Source organism: Nannospalax galili, unplaced genomic scaffold, assembly GCF_000622305.1.
Source record: "Nannospalax galili isolate Female #2095 unplaced genomic scaffold, S.galili_v1.0 scaffold103, whole genome shotgun sequence".
NCBI classification, from domain to species: Eukaryota; Metazoa; Chordata; class Mammalia; order Rodentia; family Spalacidae; genus Nannospalax; species Nannospalax galili.
This window is the reverse complement of record NW_008352136.1, coordinates 2,293,781-2,316,420: the sequence shown is the minus strand read 5'-3', so window position 1 is coordinate 2,316,420 and position 22,640 is coordinate 2,293,781. Positions and strand designations below refer to the sequence as shown.

Sequence of the window (22,640 nt, the reverse complement as noted above, 5' to 3'; positions counted from 1 at the left end):
AGCACTGAGTAATCCAGACTCCACTTCCTGAAAGGCCATGAGTTACTGCTAATTCTGCAGTCTGTTTCTACGGTTATCAGGTAATCACGTGATTCCTCCGTGGCACGCGGAGGGGGTGGCACAGTGGAAGCCTGTGAGGTCCCCGAAAGCTTTGTTGTCTCAGCTCTGGGAAAGGTTCTTCAAAAACTACCAAAATATAAGCCCTCTCAGTGAACCAGAAGCCCTGGGAACAGGGGCCAGTGAGATGGCTCAGTAGGTTAGGGGTACCTGCTGCCAAGCTTGAGGACCTGAGTTTGATTCTCAGGAACCACATGGTGGAAGGAGGGAAGCAACTCGTGCAAGGTATCCTGTGGCTCTACATGTGACGCCATGACACACACACAAAGTAAAAAATAATCCTTGGGGGCAGGGCCAGGCCTGGCTGTTGTTTCTGGGTGATTCTAACGTGCTGAGGGCCTTGGATCTAACTTTGGCCCAGCTGGCTATGCCAGTTCCAGGGCCTATGAGCTCCACCCTAATTGAAGCCTAAGAGTAGAGCATTAGGGAAGGGGTGGGTCACGCCCAGTGACATCTCCCTGCTGTGGCTACAGTGGAAAACAACAAGGTCAGAGGTTTGGGAGGTGACACCCTAAGAGCCAGCAAGCTCTTGGAAAGTGGAGGCGGGAAGACCAAGAGTTCAATGTCATTGGCTACATAAGGAATCTGAGGCAGCCTGACCTACACAAGACCCCAAAGACCCCACTGGCTCACTGAGAAGTGGCCCATCCTAGTCATCAGGACTCAGCTGGCTTTATTTTTTAGCCACTCAATGAAGCCAAGCTCTAATCTTTGTGTGTATGAGATGCTGGGGATGAACCAGGGCCTAGCATATACTAGCAAGTGCTCTGCTACTAAGCCATACCCTCAGCCTAATCGAAAATGTGTTCTGACCTTAGGGAAGGAAGGCTTAGCTATAGAGCCAGGCTGGGTTGGAATTGCATGGGCTCCCGACTCCCCCACATGGAGCCTAGTTTCCTGGGTGGACGTCCCAGAGTCTCCTCTCTGGTGGGTGTTGAGGCAGCCTGAGGGCTTAGTAAAGCTCTGGGATGTGCCACTTACAGTTTGGTCATATCTGCAGACACTGGCCGCGCCGGGGGCACCTTTCTCTTGATCTCCAGCTTTCCCTCAGTGCCCTCAGCATCCCAGACTTTGATCCGAGCCTGGACATTCATGCCTGCTCTCTCAGGCTCTGGTGCCATGGATGGGGACTCCGAGGTGGCTGGGATAGGTTCAGACGCCACCTCCAAGGCTGCAGCATTCTCCTCTCCAAACATGCTGAGGCGATTCCTGATGCTCCCTATAGGCCTCCTCTCTGTCCCTGCCAAGGTCTCCCAATCAGACCCTCCATCCTTGACCTCAGCCAGCCCCAGGCTTCTTCCAGGCCTGGGCATAGGAGATTCCGGCACCTTCTCTGACTGCTGATCCGGCCTGCCTTTCTCTTCCTGGAGACTCTGGTCATCTCTGGAGGTGACCCTAGCCCAGCCCCCAGGGCTTGTGGGGCTTTCTGTCTTCTGCTTAAAAAGCATCTTCTTCCATTCTGGATGCTTCTTGGTTACTTCCAGAACATGTGAATCAGGGTCCCCAGGGATAGCTTTGTGAACAGAGCCCTCTGCATCCCCCTTGGGTTCTATGCTGGCCCTCTCTGAGCCCTGGAGCCCTGCTGTGCTCTGTTCATTGGCTATCTTCTTCAGCAAGGCCTCTTTATTCTCGAAAGGAGCAGTCAGGTCCATGGACAAAGGCCTGGGCTTCCTCATCCATGTCTTCTCGGGAGGGGTAGGGGGTACTTTCTCTCCCACTCCTCCCGGTCCTGGCTTTGGAGGCTGCAGCGACTCACTGAACACAGCTGACACAGGCCTTCTCTTTGGATGGGGTCTGGGTTCTACAGAGCAGCCAGAGGGGTCCTCCACACTCCCGGCCTTTGACAAAGGCTGGGCCCGGCCTGCCTCCTCCTGGGATGCAGTGGACCGAATGTTTTGAGACAGGGAGGCTGGCCGGGGAAGAGTCCCTGGGGGCTTTCGGGCAGGCAAAGAGGGCTTGGTGACTACCTCAGGCCTGGTGCTGAAGGGAGGATCCTGGGCTACCTGGGTGCTGACCTCTCGGGTCCCCTCACTGGTCCTTCTGCCCAGGGTGGGTCCAGCTTTGGTACTTTCAAAGAGGACCACGGTGCTGGGGCCAGGCCTTGGGAAGGTGGTTTTGCTGGGTAGAGATGGGTCACTGTGCAGGACCTCCCCGCTGCCCACCTCCTGCCTGGCCAAGGTAGGCATCTTTCCACAAAAGTCCTCTCTGGCTTCCTTGTCTATTGCAGTTGAAGGACAGGGCCGGGTGGGACAAGGCCACAAAGCTGAGGCAGGGGCTTTCCCCTCAGGGCCCTGTTCCTTTGAGACAGGCTTGGGAGGAAGTGTGGGCAGAGGGAAGAGGCAAGTCGAGGTCCGTAGGGGGCTTTTTCCTTCTAGGATGTGGGTGGAGGGAGCCCCAGGGGTGTCCCCAGCTTGCCAGAAGTAGGTCCTCTTCAGTGTCTCCTCCTTGCTGATGTCACCAAGACTGGGCCCTGTCCTTAGGGATGTCATAGAACCAACTTCAACCCTCGTCGCCATGGTTACAGTTGTGGCTCCATGAGGATTAAGCGCATTAGAAATGGGAAAGCAACGGCTTTAAAAAAAAAAAAAAAAAAAGTAAATTTAGCAAACAGTATCTGTAAGGGTGCAGAGTGAGGGTTTGGGGACCTGGACTGAGACCTGAGTCCCAGATTCTGACCTCACTGGGCAGGTCTGGGTAGTTTGCCACCTGCCCAGCTCTGGAGAGGGACACCGACAGCTGCCTGTGGTTTGCTCCCGCTCAGAGGGCTCAGGCAAAGCGCTGGTGTTCTAGGCCTTTCTTGGCTGGTCTCAAGCCCAACTCAGCACCAAGCTCTCTGCAGCTCAGAGAGGCAAAGCAAAAAGCTGGAAGGCACGCAGGAAGTAAGACAAGTCAGATTCAAACCCAGGTTCACCCCGTGTGCACACCACACACTCCTGCCATTCAGCCTACTTCCCAAGTCACACGTACCTACAAGACATGCAGGTATCCTGGCTGAGTCCCATCACAGGTCTGGGCTGAGCACCCAGCACCTTCAGCTCACACAGTCACCCACAGAGAAGGCCCTTGGAGTCACTGCTGGTGAGAACCCATGCCTCAGCTGCTAATGGGCTCAGCTGCTCCTCTTCCTCCCTCCTTTCCACATGCCTTCATTTTATTTTATTTATATGTTTTACTTTTGGGGTTTTTTGTTTGGTTGTTTGTTTTTTGTTTTTTGGGTTTTTTTTTGAAACAGGGTCTCCCTGTAACCCCATCTGGCCTGAAACTCAATATGTAAACCAGGCTGGTCTGGATCTCAGATAGCTGCCTACCTCTACCTCCCAGTGCTGAGATTAAAAGTCAGCGCCACCACACCCAGCAAAAATGCCTTTAAAACCCAAAGTCATCTCTTATTTTCCCGCACTCAACCTGCTGTCCTCTGCTGGTGGATTTTCTGACACATCTGTTTTTACTGGTTTCCTCTTTGCTGTTTGTTTGCTTGTTTTGCCCTGCTGAGGATGGAACCCAGGGCCTCACCTGTGCTCTGCCACTGAGCCATGTCTGGCCCCCTTCTATTAAGAGTGGCGTGGTGGCTGACACAAGGGCGCGTCCTGTGTTCTAAGCCACGCCACCTTCCATCCTGTCGGTGGGTCCAATGGCCAGGTCTCACTTTCCAAGTTTGAGATCTGCTCTCAGACGGAGCCCTCGTCCCTCACTAACCCTCCAACAGCTCAGAGAGGCAGGAATGATGGCACTTCTGCCTTATGAAGAGGAAGAAAAAGGCCCCAGAGACCGACTTACAACCAACCAAGTCCTGGCCCATTAAGCCTTGCTTTTTCTTTCTTTACTTCTTTCTCTGTCTCTCTCTTTGTATCTGTCTCCCCCAACCCCCATCTGGCTTCAAATTCCTGATGGAGAATGACCTTGAACTCCTGATCCTCCAGCCTCCACCTCCCAAGTGCTGAGATTACAGGGGTGCAGCACCACACACAGTTTCAGCTCTACCTTGATTTTTTGTTTTAAATTCCAACTGGGTGTGGTGGTGCACACCTTGCATCCCATCATTGGAGGCTAGTCTGGCCTACAGTATTGAGTTCTAGGCCAACTAGTGCTACATAGTGAGGTCCTATCTCAACCCCATCTCCCAAAATAAAACCAAAAAAAAAAAATCATTTTATTCCTTTCTGATTCCTAAAAAGTACCAGATGAGCCCCTGTTCTTGACCCACCTGCTTCAGCCAGAATGGCCTTCCCCTTCCTATCTGGCCCTCAGCCAGCCCACCTCTCGGGGAACTAGGAAGGAAGAATGCATCTTGGTTAACCTGGAACCTCCCGGTCCAGTGTGGCTCCCCTGGTTGTGACTCACATAGCGGCTTCAGGAAATGAAGACAGATTTTGGTATTTTTTTCTCCTGTACCTGCTCTGTGGTGATGACAGATTCTATCTCCCCAAGCTGAGAATATTGTCTCCACTAAGTCAGGGGCAGAATGGAGGCAAAGATTTGAGAGACTGGGAACTGGAGGCTTTCCATCTGCATAGCCCTAGGGCTCTGGGTCCCATCCCAAACCAGGACTGCTCACCTGAGGTCTCTGGAAGCCCCTGTCTGCCATCCACACCCAGCCTGACACTGACAGGATGCAAAGGACAGAGAGAAAATTCCCCAGCATCCCCTACCACCCAGACACCCCAGCCCCCCGCCCCCAGCTCAGGTTGAGTAACACCCACTTACCAGGGCTGGCAGGCCCTGGGTGGGGGCGTGAGGCCACCTGGGAAAGCCAGCAGGGTCAAGGCTCACGGTGAACGGGTCGTCCATGCATGCCCATGGCAGAAGCGGCAGAGAAGGAAGCTGCGCCCACAGGCTGTCTCTGCAGGGCTGGGGAGACATGGGATAGATAGCTTGTTCCGGAATTCCTTCCACCAGTTATGAGCACAGACGGTACAAAAGCTTTCGGGTTCCAACTGCATCCGCTGGCGTCTCCCCCAGCTCTGAGATTAACACTTCTTTCAGCTTTTCAGTTACATAGCTTTATGCTTTACACACACACACACACACACACCATTCACACACATACGTGCACACATACATATACACGTGCGCGCGCGCCCACACACACACACACACACACTCACACACACAGTGTGCACAGAGGGCTGGGTCCACATAGGTGCTCAGTAAATGCCTTCCTTGTTTTTCAGATACATGTTTACTAAGCACCTACTATGTGCTCCAATGTGAACTAGAGATCTTGTACACCATGGGACTCATAATTTTGTGCACAACACTCATTCACAAGCTCATGCACACACACGTACTCATACATGCACACTCATGCATGCATATTCATACATGCACACATGCATTCATGCATGTACTCACACACACTCGCACACTCATTCACACATAAGCAGTTGTAACACTGCAGAGAAAGTACCATGGTTTATGACGGGAGAGGGAGCCTATGAAAGGGGATACACTGCTTGAAGAGAGACCGGTGCCTTTTGCTCAACGTTCTCAACTTAAGAGTATGCAACTGCTGAGCAGTCAAGTTTCAGAGCCATGCACAGTGATGCACACCTGCAATCCCAGCACTTGGGAGGTAGAGGCTGGGGGACTAGGAGTTTGAGGCCAGCCAGGCTGTAAACCAAACCAAAGGTTTTCACGGACTCGGGAGTCATCTCTCCTGTTTCCAACCTGTATATGGAACCTCTCCAGGGTCACGAAAGCCTCCTCAGGGCCTTTGCACGTGCTATGCTATATCTTCAGGATATGCCTCTTGCTCACACAGAGACCCAACCTCCCCCCAGACCAAAAAGTGAACATCTCTGCCCCTCCTTACACATGCTCACAAAGCACTCCAGACATCCAGAAAGGCAGACTTGTCAGTGCTAAGCAGGCACATCTACTAGGGCATGTGATCCTTCACTCCAGTCAGTGGCAAGCTCAGAGGGCACCAAGTCCCCTCCACAGTAGCCTGTCACATAATAGCACCTAGCACATAACTGTTAAATGAATAAATAGCCCAAGTGAATAAATATGAAGAGCCAGTCTTCCAGCCCTCCCACCACTATTCTAAGAGACTGGCTATGTCTAGTGCTGAGGATCTTACAACGGTGACAACTTGTCGCTGCAGCAGTGACTATGGAACTGTGGAGTGCTCAGCTGACCAATCAACAACCAAGCCCCACCAAGAGCCTCACCACTATCCTGGGTCACTGAGAGGAGTGCCATCCTCGGACTTCCTAGGGTTAGACATGAGGGGCATCTGCTGTAGCCACAGGGTCTCACCACTGTGTCAGCGTGTCAGTGCCCATGTGGACAAACGCGCCTGTTCATGGCTGTTTTTTAAATTTCATGTTTATGAGTGTCCTGCCTGCTCTGCCTGCACGTATATAACTGTGCCCAGGGCATGCAATGCCCATGGAGGCCTGAAGAGGGCATTGGATCCCCTGGAACCGAAGTTACAGGTGGCTGTTAGCTGCCATGTGGGTGCTGGGAACTGAACCCAGGTCCTCCGCAAGAGCAAACACTCTTAATCACTGGGCCATCTCCAGCCTCTTCATAGTTTTAATGCTAACTATCACCAGGATGGCCACTGCTCAGCCAGTACCAATGTGCACAAATGTCACCTGCTGTGGGACCCCTGAGCTCACCCCAAGGCCATACTGCAGGGCGGGGAGGTGGGGGCAGAGACTAGAAGAAAAGCATGTTGGTCCAGGTCCTGTCTGCATGATAGTGCCTACAGACTGCATCAGATCCAGTACCTCCAACTCTCCAGTTCAAACATACACACTTGCACCAGGGAATCAAGGGTTCAGAGTCTAAACCCATGAGCCAAAGAAGTTTCTAAACCACTGGAGGGGGTGGATGCCTACATAAGTAATCAAGTCCTGCCCGACCCTAAAAGCCTGGGATTCCCTGGTTTTCACTGACCCTGCTGTAAAAGGTAAAGGGCCTATTTAAATAGATGTTTTAAAGCCCTACTTCAAATGCATGACATATGCTACACCTGGTTTAAGAGATGCTATTCTCTTCCAGAACACTGCAGAAGCCCACTCACATGGAAGCCAGCTGCTATTTATTCCTGGGTGGACTCACCCACTCTGTGGAAATCCAGAACTAACACACCATGACATGAGCAAAGCCAGGTAGTGAAGAGGTCTGTGGACAAAGGAGGTTAACTGAGTCTGAGCCAGGTCTGGTTAGGTGTGTATGCACTGATATGTTGATCAGCTGATTGACTAATTGCTTGATTGTGCAGTGTTGAGGACTGAATTCAGGCCTTGGGCAAGCTAGGCAAAGGCTCTACCACTGAGCCATACCCCCACATCTCTCTCTCTCTCTCTCTCTCTCTCTCTCTCTCTCTCTCTCTCTCTCTCTCACACACACACACACACACACACACACACACACACACACACACACGGTAGGTGTGATGGCACATACCTGTCAACCCTGCTTTGGGGAGGCTAAGTTAGGGAGATTGTGAGTTTGAGACCAGCCTGGATTACAGAGGGGGGAAAAGCACTTAAAGTATGTAGCCTCCCAGCAAGCATCCTGGTCTTCCTTGAGCCTGTTTTATGTTTCGTCTGACCATCTATGACTTCGCTGAGTACAATGTTTACCCTGAGGAGAGTGGCCTGGCTCCTTCGGTGACCTTGGAGCTGGCTGGGGCCTATAGCTCATTGCAGTAGCTCAGAGAGGGCATCGTGCCTCATGCCACCAGCTTGGGAAAGGAACAAAATTCACAATGCAAAGCACAGCTTCCTTGGAAAGCATGCGCAACAAGTGTACCAAGGGGAAGCTGAGAGGGCCCGCGTCGGACTATTTTTTTTAATTTAATGTGTATGAGCATATTGCTTTCGTGTAGGTAGGTGCACCCACATCATGCAGTACCTGTGGAAGTTAGAAGAGGGTGTCGGATCCCCTGGAACTGGTGTTACAGATGGTTGTCAGACACCATGTGGGTGCTGAGAATCAAACCCAGGTCCTCTGCAACAGCAGCCAGTGCTCTTAACCACTGAGCCATCTCTCCAGCCCTAAGCCGGACTATTCTAAGTATGTGTGTATCAGAAAGCACCCCACGATCTATCTGGAAACACTTTCCCAAACAAAAGCCCATCTCATCATAAGCAGTGGCTCTTCACGGCCTCCTACCCCAGCCTCTGGTCACCTCAAACCTTCCCCCCAGTGTGTTGACCATTTCTGGAGATTTGATCCTAGTGGGGTCTGTGCCCCCTACCCCGCTCTGGTGAGACCCTCTCCTGGGCTCTTCTCTGTAGCCCAGGCCAGCCCCCCCCCCCCCGACATCTGACCTGAGAGGTGGGCAGGGCCCTCCAAGTCCCTGTCATGTGTCTGGGTTCTACCACTGACTTCAGCCTGAGGCTCCTCTGCACTGTACCACCCTCTTCTCTCTGTGGAGGGCACTTCCCCAGTGCAGGCCAGCTTCCTGAATCCCCAGACCCAGGTCTGAATCTCCCCAACAGGATCAGTGCCCAATAAAGGATTGTGGAGGGGCCCAGACAAAATCCTTAGTCCGAGGCTGGCTGGGACACAGAGAGCTGAGTTTTCCCGCCAGCCTGTCCTTGTCCCTCTGTAGACATCGCCAGGGCTTCACTGTCCTGAGTGTCCCATCCCAGGGTCCCGTGCATCTGACAGCTCCCCCTCCGGCTGCAGCTCCTGGTGGCAAGGCTGCTTTCCTCCACATTCCTGGGACCCTCAGCACTCTCACACCCAAAATGAAGTTCTGGGGGAGGGACTGAAAGGGATCAGGTGATGCTGGATTCCCCCACAGAACACAGGTGGCTCTGAAGGTCAGAGAAGAACCTGCAGCTGACTTCCTACAGCCCCTCAAAGCATAATGCAAACTGCGGGGCGCCCCCAGGGACCCCAGTCAGGTGCAGCAGGGCCACTAGAGAAAGAATGGGGATTCCCCTCTTAAGTAAACATCCGCCCCTGCAATGTTCTCTGGCTAGTTCCTTCCTGCAATTTGTGCTATTTGGGGACACCCCAGCACTTGAAGAAGCCTGTCATCAAACTGCTGTTTTTTGTTCCTTCTTGTTTTTCTCTAGATCAGAGATTAACAAACTATAGTCTTTAGAAGCTAAGCCTTGCTCACTGCCCAGTTTTTTGTAAATAAAGTTTTATTGTAACTCAGCCACACCCATCTATGACTGCTGCCCTAGTTACTTTCAGGACCTGGTATCTTACAGCACAGCGTATCTCAGTGAAGGCTGAGTGACTTACAGGAGCCATGTGGACCACAGGATTGAAGATATTTACCACAGCCCTTTACAGGACATACCAGCTGACCCCTGCTCTAAATCTTCCATGCCTGCACCCCTCAAACAGAGTCCCTGAGAACATGAGGCCCCTTCATCTTTCAAATACCCATCTCTCTGGGGAGAGTCTAGCTGTGGCCCACCTCTTCCAGTTCACGTTGAAAACTGCAGAAAAATATGAGAATGCTGGCGAGCAAAAGGATTTTCTTTTTCAGTCAGGGTCTCATGTAGCCCAGGCTGGCCTCAAATTTGCTATGTAAGAGAGGATGACCTTGAACTTCTTTCTGATCCGCCTCACACTTCCAAGTATTGGGATTACAGGCACCACCAGACTAGGTTTATTTGGTGCTAGGGATCAAACCCAGGGTTTTGTGCATGCTAGGCACATGCTCTACCAACTGAGCCACATCCCCAGGTGCACGCACATGTGCCTGTGTGTGTGTGTGTGTGTGTGTGTGTGTGTGTGTGTGTGTGCACGCATGTAAGTGACTTCACCTGTAGAGGTCAGAGGACAACTTGGGAGAGTTAGTTCTCTCCTTCCATCAAGGGATCCAGGATCCAGGGACAGAACTCAGATCATCAGATTTGAACAGCATATGTTTTTACCCACTGAGCCATCTCACTTGCCCACAGAAAAAGTTTTTAGCAATCCTAAAGCCCTCTATGTAGACCCAAAGTCTGCTTAGCATCCTGCCACACAGCCAGGGTAACCAGTGGGCAGTGTGAACAGGAAGACTGGGTCAAAACTAGACTACTATCGGTTCCGGCTGCTGTCTAGGAACCAGTTTTTCAATCCTTGGGCTGGTTTTGGTTTTTTGAGACAAAGTCTTTTTATGTAGCCCAAGCGAGCCTCGAACTCAAGGCACATCTCCTGCCTCAGCTTCCCAAGTACTGGGATAACAGGCATATGCTACCATGCTTGGCAGATTTAGGTTTTTGCTGTTTAATGTCACAGCATGTCACCATGTTGAGCTGTGCACTTGACACCAGCGAGCCTTAACCCTTCATAGCATGCCTTTCTAAGTACATCCCCATGTTTGATAAACCAGGTCCCGGCCCACATCTTTCTAGAAGTAGAACATTAAACTGACACTCAGGCAGGGGAGGTGGCTCAGTCAGTAAAGCACTTGCTGTGTAAACACAATGACCTGAACCCAAGTTTTAAAAAAAAAAAAAAAAGCTGGGCATGGTGGTGCACAGTTGAAGATGGATCCTGGGGCTTGATGGCCAGCCAGCCTAGCCTGCTTAGAGAGTTCCAGGTCAGTGGGAGACTCTGTATCAAAAAACAAAACAAACAAAAAACAAATCGAGGGAAAACCCACATGCAATCGTTTTCCCAAGATGATTTTGTCTGGAAGCCAGGAGGCTGGTTCAGAGAGCAACCACCTCTTCAGAGCTTTGCATGTTTGCAGAAAAATTCCCAGTGAATTCTCCTGTTGACTGGGTTCCCAGTGTGAGAGGTCAGGGTTCCTGGCCGCTCCCTTGAGGCGGTCCCAATAAACACAGCTGGCTGGCAATAAAGCCTCCCTCCAGGCTGGTTTGGCTGCCTGGCCACACCTCATATGCAGCTTCTTGGCTCTGCTTAATGGCCATCATCACAACTTGACTAGAAGTTTCCAAGGGCCAGAACAGCTCACAGAGAGAAAACCTTGGCACAGGGAAACAGGGACAGAAAGGAAAACCCAGCCCCAGAGGGCCTGCCCAGAGCAGAAAGACCACAACCCCAGTGCTCAATGCCACACAACATGCAGCACAACTTGGACTTCAGGAAAAAAAAAAAAGGCCACACACCCAGCTCTCTCAGCAGGGAACTGAGGAGATGTGTATTGTGTTTCAGAGAAAAATAATAATTCTTTTCCAAGTACCAATATGTTTCTGAAGGAATTAGCTTATGTTGGTCTAAGAACCGTCTTATATACAGAGTTCAAGTCCATGTTAAGTTTAATGGCATCACTCCCCAACTCAAAGATCATCAAGGGCTCCCACTGTCCATCTCCTTGGCAGGTATGGACATTCCCCTGAGGGGAGAGGTGGAAACTCATCTACACTACAGGTCCTGAGAACACCCAGATTCTCAAATGGGTCCCCTAAATGAAACGTCCCTTTCAGCCCACTCTCTTTCCAGGGTCAATCCTTTACTGAAGCACAATTTCCAGTCTGAACCCCAGATTGCCTTTTCCAGCAGTTTAATTAAAGGACATCTCTTCCAGAAAGCCCACATCGATTTCCCAGGCTAAAGTGACTTCCAACCCTCAGGTTCCTGATCAAAACACCTGTCTCAGGCATAAGTCCCAGGCTGTCGGCTATGCAAGACTCACATTCCCACCGTAGCCCACCCTGGTCACAGACTGTTCCCAGGCCCACCAAAAGCCCGATGCAGGGTGCAGGAGGACAGAATGGTCCCTCAAGTATAGCAGCTCACCTAGTATACAGATGGCTTGGGAAACAGAGTCCTTGCCTCTGTTTGCTTTTTACCTCTCAGGAGCCTTCAGAAGTGTGTGAGACCAACTGCCTGATGCGCCGATGGCCTAGACCCCACCTCTCTTTAGCCTGTTCCTTTCCAGGGGAACACACAGAAAATAGCCAGCACTCTGACAACTGTCCGCCACAGCCGCAGCCTGTAAAATCCCTGGGTTTTCATTGCATTTGTTGCATTTCTTTTCACTGTTGTTCTCTGTCAAGACAGAGAGGCTAGGCTGCTTTTGTATTTACAATAAAGGTTTTTTTTTTTCAAATGTTTCTTTTAAAACAACTTTATGGAACTTTTGAAAAAGTAGAAAGTTAAAAAAAAAAAGATAATGGCTCAAGTTAAGTGGGTGTGATCAAACTTCACACCTCTGTTTTTGTTTAATTTGAACAAAGGAAAGCACCAAGACAATGGGAAGGATTGGCATTAGAGTCAGCAGAGCAAGCATAGGTTCTCAGGAGGCTGCCCTCCCCAAGCAAGAGCCTGGCCTTTCTCAGTCAGGATTGACACATGATCCAGAGCTGACTCAAGGCACATAAGGCCAGAGAAACGTGGAAGAGACCTTCTAGGAGGCTTCTACTTTATGCACAAATAGGCAGATGCAACTAGTGGTATGACCTACCAGAACAAGGATGTGATGCCTGGAGTCACGGCAACCCACTTGAGACCAGGAGACCATAAGGCAAGACGTTGCAGTTAAGGTTTGTTATGTATGGTGAAAATCCCGATAGACATGGGGAGCTGGGCCCACATTGATTACATGAACAGAGTATCTTCTAAGTGAACACGGATGTTGTGGAGCCATTGGAAAACCATTTCACCTCTCCAAGCTCAAAGGGCTCCAATGGGTAAATGAGATGGCAGGTAACATGTAAGCACACTTAGCACACAGAAGGTTATAAGCACATGTATAAGTCACTGTGCAGGTAAACAAACAGCAGCAACAGTTACAGGCGTACTTGTGGGGTGGTAGAATTGAGGGGGATCTAGCATGTTAAAGCCAAAGGAATGACTAATGAAATACTGGGAGAGACAGTAACGCAGGGGTCTCTTTAGACATATCTCAGAGCTTACCCATGGGGGGCAGCAATACTTGGCTCACAAAGCTGGCCATACCCCACACTGGCTCCACCTCTGCACAGATCTGGACTGAAAGGGGCAAATACACAAAAGAATGAGAGTCCCAACTGCCTCCCCCAAACCAGGACACTGGGAAAGCCTCACCCAGACTCAGTGCTGAGACCCAACTCACACCCCAGCCCTATAAACAGCTGGTGGGTCTCCAGCCTCTGCACAGAACACACCCCCACCCCATTAGCCATCTTCACCCCCACAGGCCACCCCTCACACTTCCTCTACCCCACCCCATCCCCCACTCCTGCTCAGAGTTCACACCCACCACTTCATGGTAACACAAGTTTTCTTCTGGCTCCTAGGAGGAAGGCCGCCCCTCCCCTCCCACCTCTAGGCCCCAACTGACTCCTCCCTTTTGTGGGCATTATCAGAAGCCTGCCCAGGCCTGGCACTGCCAGTCTCAGACTGGGACATCAGGCCTGCCTCTAGCACAGAACCCAGGCTCTGTATAGCTGGGACACATACATGCCCTGACCCAAAGAGAGATCTCCCCAAGCTCATAGGACAGCTTTGCCCTTGGGCTGCTAAGCCCTGGGTTCTAGGGAAGTCTCCTACTGCAACTGAGACACTCAGATGCCAGAAAGAGTATTAAATTGAGACCCTACCCCGTCTGTGCTCGACAGCAGGTCCATTTGGAGGATGAGGGCAGGGGAAAGGATTTTGAACTTGGCCACATCCAGATCCTGTCATTGGTCCCCAGGTGTCAGCACTAGCTGTTATTTAGCGCTCCCTACCAAGGTGCTGGGCAGCTGCCAGGGCTCTGCACAGGCAGCAGACACCTCATGATTTAGGGATGCTGGTGGGGGCGCTCCAACTGTCAGTCAGTACTTTCTAGGGGAGGTAATCTAGGGTTTGGAAAGACAGTCATTCTAAGGTTACAGCTCTGTAAGCTTGCCGACCCTCCAACCTCAAAGTAACTGCTTGTTGCTGTTCTTTCGTGCACACCCTCCTCCCTGATTAGGCCCCACTGGGAGTTCCTAGAAGTCTGGAATGATGGGAAGACAGACAGCCACTCACAGCTAGTCACAGCTATAGTGAAGTGGTGACTGAGGCCAGGGAGGACAGGGGACAGGGCAAGCTGGCCAAGACTACCCGCCAGGATGTCAAAGTTCCAGCCCTCTCCACCTGCCATGCCAAAAGGGACATTGCAAGTGTGGCCAAATGGGATGGGAAAATGGCCCTGGACCAGCAACACTAAACATCGGCACTGGGATCCTGTTTATGTATATATTTTGCTTCAGACAAGCTGAAGTAGCGTGGGCTGACCTTAAGCTCCTGATCCTCCTGCTTCCACCTCACAAAAGCTGGAATTGCAGGCCCGTACTCCCCACACCCGGCCAAGAAAGTTCTCAAAAGAGAGAAAGGCCAGAGTCAGAGGGAAAAAAACTGCGACAGAGGAAATACACTTCAGGGTGACGCAGGGCCACATGCCAGGGAGTGGGGCAGCCCCTGGAAGCCTCTAGAAGCTGGAAAAGGTAAGGCCGTGGAGTCTTTCTGCCACTTCAGAAAGCTGACCCATATCAGACTTCCCGGTACAGAACTGTTGGAAACAAACCCTGTTTGGTCCCACACTGAAGCCTGGGGACCTGCTACTTGAGAAACAGATGCAGTGTGGTGTTGTTGCCTGCAGGGGGCAGCACCGAGGAGCAGCCTAGAGCATCCAGTCACCTTCTTTAGGCTCTTAGGGTTGGGGATGGGGGGGCACACCAGAGGCCTTCTTGCCCATTTCCTGCCATCTGTGCCTTTAAACAGCACCAGAGCTTGGAAGGAAAGACTTGGTGCAGAACTTCCCATTCAGGTACCAAACTGCAAATATCAGTTAATCAGAACTGAGCAGACTTGCAAAATCAGCAGTTTCTAGTCTCCACAGGCTCAGTGCACACAGCAGAGCCATCATTCTACTCAGCATGTCTGTACACTCCCTATGCATGCATGTGGAAACTGAGGCTCAGAAAAAAAGGTCATGTGGGTAGGTCTGGCATAGAAACCCAGACCCACCTTCTCCATGGGTTAAGAGACCCCAATCTACCTGATTTTTAACTGCTGATCTTGTGAGGCATGACCTCTGACCTCTGGTCTCTCTGAGAATGGCAGAGACAGGATCTCCAGTATCCCAGGCTGGACTCAAACTTGCTCTGTAGCTGAGGATGACCTTGAACTTCTGATCCAATCCTCCTGCCTCCACAATCCAGGTGCTGGGATCACAGGTGTGGATCACCTACACCTGGTTTGTGTATTACTGAGGATGGAACCCAGGGCTTCATGCATGCTAGGCAAATGCCCTACCAACTGAGCTATGGCTGTAGCCCTGAGAACAGCCTACTTTGACCTCTCTGTCCCTCTGCCTTCAGTGGAGGGGGTTCTAGGTGAAAGGAAAGTCTAGGGCTTGGATTCGAGAAGAGATCTGTTCGCTGAGCATGGAGGTACACACCTTTAATCCCAGCAGAGGCAGGTGGATCTCTCTGTGAGATTGAGACCAACCTGGTCTACATAGTGAATTCCAGGCTAGCTGGGGCTAGCACGGAAACTGTCTCCAAAAAGAAAAGATGAATTCTGAAAGCAAGGGTCCAAGGAATGAAGCTACTGTTGCAGGAGCTGTTCTGGGTTTAGTCTGACACAGCACCGTTCCCATCCCCTAAGCCCATCATCTTTACCAACCACCTCACACAACATTAGCAATGTCTATCTTAGGGGCCAGAATTACCTATCAACACACTAGTGGAAGCTGGCTCGCTGTCTGACAGCCTCATCCACCACCAAATAATTCACTCGGGATCCACTGATTGACAGATGATGAGTCATAATAAGTGTAATGTCCTTTACACTAGCTAGAGGCAGCTGGAAAGAGTTTCAGAGGAGAATAAAACATAATTAAAAATAAGTTTCCAGTTTGGGGTAGGGAGAGGGGCAGGTGGGGAAGGAGGGTTGATGAGAGGCTTGGACTCCCCTATACTGTGGACACACTTGAATCCTGTGACTGCACCCAAACACGGTGATAATTTTTTCTCTTTTCTTTTGCATGTGTAGTTGTGTGTATGCACGTTTGCATGTATATGGGTGCATATGGAGGTCAGAGGTTGACATCAGGGTCCCCCTTCAGTCGTTGTCCATTTATGTACTAAGGCAGGGTCTCTCACCAATCCAGCAGCTAACCAGCAGGTACAGAGGCTCCCCCCTCCCCACCTCTAGCTCCCAATTTCTGGGATTACAGGTGGGGCTACCACACCTGTGAGCTTTTATGTGGGGGTTGGGATGCAAACTCTGGCACTCAAGCTTGTACAGCAAGTGCTTTATCCACTGAGCCATCTCCCTAGTCCCAGTCTTTTTTTTTTGTTTTGTTTTAACATTTAGGTATGATGTGGACACTAAGATCCATTTCCTGCTCTATGTGGACACTAAGATCCATTTCCTGCTCTACACTGACACACATGGAAGGGTGCAGACAAGAGAGACACAGCTGCTTACAGCAAATATCAGAAAACTGAAAAGATGGGATGCAGATGGGTCAGCTCACAGGATGACTAGAACACAGCCATTTCGTCCTTGTTCTGGCTCCCTTCTAATTTTAAATTTCATGAGAAGCATTCCAGTAGGAATATGTAAGCAGAAGCTGCCTGAGACACTTCACAAACCAAAGTTCATTTCTCCCAGCAGCCTTTAGGCAGGTGGTATTTTCTTCCATTTTATAAGGAAAGTGAAGTTCCAGAACACAGAGACCAAACAGCCACCCATTGCTGTGCTTTCTGCTGCTTCCTTCTGACAGACATGTTTGAGATAAGACCAAAAAAAAAAAAAGATTTAACGCCAAAGTTATCCTAATTAGCTTAACTGTCAACTCAACACAACCTGGAGTTATCTGAGAGGAAATCCTCGATTGAGGAACTTCCTAGATCAGATTGGCCTGTGGGCACGTCTGTGGGGATTGTCTTCTTTGGTAACTGATACAGGAGGGCACAGTCCACGGTGGGCAGCACCATCCCTGGGTAGCTAATCCTGGCCTGTATAAGAAAGCTAACTAAGCATGAGCTAGCAAGCAGCATTCCTCCCTGGTTCCTGCCTCCAGGCTCCTCCTGAGCACCTGCCCTGACTTCCTTCAATGATGGACAGTGACACCGACGTGTAAGCCAAGCCTCCCCAGGTTGCTTTCCGTCCGTGCTTTATCACAGCAACGGAAAGGAAACTAGGACAGTTGCTAAAACACACAGTTAAAGCATAGACAGTGGTACCCATGACCATCACAACATCCACATTTTTCTTACCAAGGCTGTGGCCACCACCCCAGGTGGTGCCCTCTGTACTCTCAGGGTGGAGGTTTTGGCTGGCCAGATCACAGTGCTGGCAGAGGATCCTATGGCATGTGCAAGGGTCCTGAGGTAGGCATAAAACCATTAGACAGCCTTCCTCCATCAACTGAAAAGCTGGATAGAGATGCCTCAGCTCTTTCCTCCACTGGGAGGTGTGTCTCCCCATAACAGGCCGTTTTAGTATCTTGACTTTCCTCCCTCATGTCCAGTCACCCAACAGAGCTGCCAGGGTCACCTATCCCCCAAGCCATCCATCCATGCTCCCCCACTGGGTCAGGTACAAGGCCCGAGGCACAACTCTGCCCATCTCTGCCAATGAGTGACAGTTGCAATAATTTCCAGGAGCCTCGCTAGTGCTGGTGCCCACCGAATGCCCAAGCATGTGCTGGATACTGGTGGGAAGGAGACTGTTTCTCTCCTCTCCCTGGGGCTGATGTGACTGACCTTCAAGACCCTAGGGGATACAGGGCAGAAAGGGAGCGGAGAGCTCAGAGCTGCTCCCCAGAGGCCGTACTCTTGCAGTAGGATTCCAACTGATTCTGACTAGCACTTTGCGAGGGGGGGGGGGCTCTTTACAACAATATAGGGGGGCAGCCCCCAAGCCAGAATGACTTAATTAGAGTTGAAGCTTTACAACAGATGGCGTGGCTCGGTAGAAGATACAATTCCTTCTGAGTCTGAATCTCCCCTGGGTTGTGTGTGTGTGTATGTGTAATTCCTTCTGAGTCTGAATCTCCCCTGGGTTGTGTGTGTGTGTATGTGTGTGTGTGTGTGTGTACCTACCTCAGTATGTGTATGTGTGTATGCTCTGAGTGTGTGCATGTGGGTGTGTCCTGAGTGTATGTATATGTGTTCCTGCATGACTACATGTGTGCCCTAAATATATGTTCCTACATGAGTATGTGCATGTATGTGCACATTGGGTGTAAATGTGTGAACCTGCATGAGTGTGCATGTGCACACACGTCTTCATGCCTTGCCTCTGGTGCCTCTCATGTGTCTATGGGACACATGAACAGAATCCAAACACCCCTGCCTTGAGCTCCTGGCAGGACACTGCAGTGTCCCCCAGTGCAGTCAGCTCTCCAAGGAGCCATCCCACCCCACCAACAGCTCTTGGAAAAGGTCCCTGTGTGGAAGGGTCAGTTCCCGGGTTTCACTGCAGCCCTTCCCTGGACAGGCTTACCCGGCCTTGCTGCACACAGTACAGACGTTTTCCAAACCCAGCTGAAACCACCCACCCTCCATTCACCCAGATTCTCACGTGGACCACACAATCACCAGTTTCTAAAAGCACAGAGGATGCTAGGGTTAGGAGGTGGCATGGGCACTGGTGACCAAGGACTCCTGTGTCCTTGCCCTGCCTCTGTCCCTCTGTGTGACCCTTCAGAGAATGCCCCCACATCTTTAGCCCTTTGTAGCTCAGGTGCCTCTGGACAACATCTCTGAGCTTGGCTTCCCGTATGTGAAAGGGAACCAGGGGAGTACTTGTGTATTTTACTTCCTTAAGCTGCAGGTTAGAAACATCTACTCAGCTGCAAATTGCCCATTCCACGAGCCTCAGTTTCCTCTTCTGAAAACCAGCTTCTAAACCCTACCTTCCGTGAACAGTAGTGTGAGATTTTCTAGCCGAGTACAGATGGAAAGGCGCTCAGCTTGGCCAGTAATGGTGGACGGAGATGAGAGCCTCTCTCAAGCACTTGGTATAATGCCAGAGGTCACCTTGCACTGTTCTGGGTGTTGTCAATCCTTCCGAGAGGCTGGGGGAGGCAGGAAGTAGGCCCTTCCATGTCAGTGCCTGTGCAGGGAAGGACACAGGAAAGAATACTGAGCAAGCTCCCTCCAACCCTTTGCATTCCAGGAAGCTAGGTGGCATGAGGTGTATACAGCAGGTGCTCATTACAAACGTATCCTCAGATGGGGAAGGCCCAAGAACGTGACCTGTCTGGGCTTAGAGAGCTACCCAATGACACGCTTCCCTGCAAATTACTTGATCCCACACAGAGTGGGAAGGGAGAGCCTAGCCTCAGCACAGCCTATAGGTTTCCCTTCAGGTGACCCAAGCCTCAGTCACCAGGAGAGAGGCAGGCCCTCACCAACCTCACCACCATCCTGTGTCAGCCACCAGGGAAGTGCCATTGGCCTGGCAGTCTGTCGACTCTACCAAGTGCTCTGATACAGGGGACAGACGACTTCCTCTCAGCTGCCGATGATCAGAACCTCAGTCCCCACCATTCAGTGTCGAGTTCCAAAGTCCCCCCTAAAGACCCCTGCACAAGTAAGCAGCAGGGATCCCCAGAGGCAAGCTGCTCCCTACTGCACCCTAGCGGTGCCATACTGCCCACTCAAACCACCTCACCTGGCTGGCACCTGAGTCAGGGCCTCAAGGGCAGCCTGCCCTATGACACCTCCTTTCCTAGAATCACTGACTCACTGGGGACTGGCTCAGAATACGGGTCTCCCCAAGGTGTCACGACACAACAGCAAGACACACCCATATAGAACAGTCTACAACCTGATAACTGGGCGGACACTGTGGGCTCCAGGTTCCCCAGCTACATTTTAACCAACTTCACCAAAAGATTTATTGACTCCATCTTTAGTGATGAACCCAAAGGTCAAGGTCCCTGTTCAGGTAAAGCTGATGGAGTAGGGTGTGGAACAGATAAGTGATGGATGAGCAACACACCAAGATGAAGCATCCCCATGTGACAAGGGAGGAGGAGGGGTCCCCCCGGAATAAAGTGATCAAGGCAGGCTCCCTGGAGATGACACTGCAGCCGTGTATCCTGGGAAGATGGAGAAGGCAGACGATATCATGAGGTGTAGAGTCAGCTGAAAGCTTGGGGCATCAAAGGTTGGAAGAGGCTGGAGGGAAAAGGAGGAAGGGCATAGGCTTGGTCTAGAGGGGAGCAATGGGCATATCTGTTGGGACTGAAGACACACGTGGGGTCTACCAGAATGTCCCCCTCCCCCAACCTCCCCAAGGCTCCCATGTGTCTTCTAGAACAGAAGAATATGGAGTTGCCACAGCTTGCCAGGGGCATTCAGGGGTTCCTCAGTGACCAAGTAGCCATGAGTGTCACTCTTCATCCTACTGGACAGACAAGGCATCAGAGGTATAGACAGATCAACAGCCTGGTCAAATTCCAGAGCCCCAAAGGCTTCACAGCTCTGCAATCAGCAAACAGGAACACATGGGGACAGTCCTCCAAACTCAGGAGCCCAAGGGACAGGCTGCCTGGGGGGGGGGGGTGGCTGAGTGGTCAGGGTGAGCCGCTGGGTACTCGCTCAGGATCTTGGCTGTGTAACTGGAACTTTAGTTTCTCCAGCTTGGCCAGAAGAGCTGGCTCAGTGCCTGGCTCCACATGGAACTAGGGAAGGACAATGGGCCCAGGCCAAGGTCAATAGTCCTGAAATCCCTACTCACCCTCAAGGTCACATCACCTTGGCCATCACAGCCTCCAGGGAAGAGCAAGGCCAGGATGGGTGCCACCAAGTGCCTCCTGCTACTTAGCATGTATTGACACTCCAAGGTGGCCTATTTGTACTGGGGCTGGAGGGAGGAGACAGACAACTCTGCAGCCCAGCCCTGATATCACACATGGACATACAGTGGATTCTCTCTCTCTCTCTCTCTCTCTCTCTCTCTCTCTCTCTCTCTCTCTCACACAGAGATACAGAAGTCCAAGATCATGTTCCCAGGTGTCAGGTGGGTAGGAGATGGGTAAGTATTGGGGTGAGATGCCAGGAGACAGGAATGCACCCAACATTACACAGTGGGCAGCATGTCTGGTGAGTTCCAGCTGGGAGGCTGATCCAGAGCTTGGGCCAGGGCAGCTTGAGTTGTTTGTCCTGGGTGGTGAAGAGTCAGAGGTGGTTTGAATAGCTATTTGTCCTGAGGCTACAGCTAAGAACACACAGTCCAGAACCCTCTGCCTGGGTTTCTGTCCTGTCTCAGTCAGCGGCAAGCTGTGCGAGCCAACAGATTTTGACATCTCTCTTCTCCAGATCTGGAATAAATAAGTGGATAATGCCAGTCTGAGGGAGGTGGGGCTGCCATGAGGAGTGAGTGAATAAATGCCCAGGAAGCACTCACCAGGTCCCTGGCACATAGCAAGTGCCCAATAAAGGCCAATTCCCTGTATCATGGTTGCCATGCACTCTGGAGTCTCCATGGTAACTGCCACCATGATGTAGATTCAGGTGTATGTCAATGCGGGGACTGGATGGGGTGCAGTGTGTCTGTGAGGTCATTTTCATCTTCACCTTGTGTCTGGGGGCTAAAACACAAACTGATTCCCCCAACCATCATAAAACAAGTGTGTTCCCCATGCAAACAGTTGGCAGACAAGGCAGCCAAGGCCACAGTACACAGTATAAATGAGCATCTTCAGGAAGGAGTTAACTGATGTCCCAGGGCAATGAAAATCAGGCAAGTGGACAGATAACATCTTGCCTGGGGCAGCTCACAGGAGGGAGGGGGATGGGTGGAAAAAGACAGGAAGACCTCAAAGGGAAACCAGGGATGCTTCAATAGCACAACTCAAAGGCCAGGAGTGGGCAGAGGAGGGGGCAGAGGAGAGGACATGGGAGGGGAGGGGAGAGGGGCCAAGGGAGAGGGCCTTCGGCATGAGCTTGGGGACCTGAGTTCAAATGCTCCTTGGCACCCTAGTAAAAAGCTGGCTATTGTTGTACACACCTGTAATCCCAGCCCTGGGAAGGTGGAAACAGGAGGGTCCCTGGAGCTCCCTGACCAGCCAGCCTAGTCTATCAGTCTATCAGTGAGTCCCAGGGTCAATGAGGGATTCTGAAGAATAAGGTAGAGAACCATCAAGGAAGACAGTCAACATTGACCTCAGGCCACCACATACGTGCCCACACACGCACCTGAACACACACCTACACACACACACAAGAAGAACAACAGGATACAACAGGACAGTCAGAGGTAAGTACTTGTGCAAAGGTGCTAGGGTAGGAAACCCTTGGGAAGCCCAGGAAAGTGCACAGTACCAGGGTAGAAAGCTGGGAGAGGGTCACAGTCGGGGCAGAAGGCTAAAAGCCTTTGACATGCCCAGTGACTTAGGGAGCAGTTAAACAGACTGGGACATCCTGGAAATTCCATAGTTATCCCCTCACAACATGGCAAGGGCATGATGCTAAATGGGAAAGGCCAGGAAGCCCTCAGGCCTTCAGCAGGGCTAGTGAGGATCAACTGGAGAGGGCATGTATATCCCAAGGCCTCCATTCTTCACCATCTGGCCCCGCCAAAGCTGGACATAGCTGGGGTTCTGCAGAAATGAGAAAATTAGCTACAAAAAAAAAAAAAAAAAAAAAAAAAAAAAATACATGTGCCACGTG

At 51.3% G+C, this 22,640-nt stretch overlaps 1 protein-coding gene across 2 annotated transcripts in view; it reads right to left on the bottom strand.

Moving 5' to 3' along the window:
• The window catches only part of Kiaa1671 (KIAA1671 ortholog), a 178,771-nt gene that overhangs the window by 128,772 nt on the left and 27,359 nt on the right, over positions 1-22,640 (bottom strand). Inside the window, exons 2-3 of one of the 2 annotated variants that reach the window (XM_008849014.3) lie at positions 4,822-4,965; positions 1,099-2,688 (exon numbers count right to left, since the gene is read on the bottom strand). In XM_008849014.3, the coding sequence (XP_008847236.1) occupies positions 1,099-2,633 (1,535 nt within the window). In that variant the 5' untranslated portion in view covers positions 2,634-2,688; positions 4,822-4,965. The remainder of the gene's footprint in view (positions 1-1,098; positions 2,689-4,821; positions 4,966-22,640) is intronic. The other variant, XM_029554022.1, reaches the window with a different exon arrangement.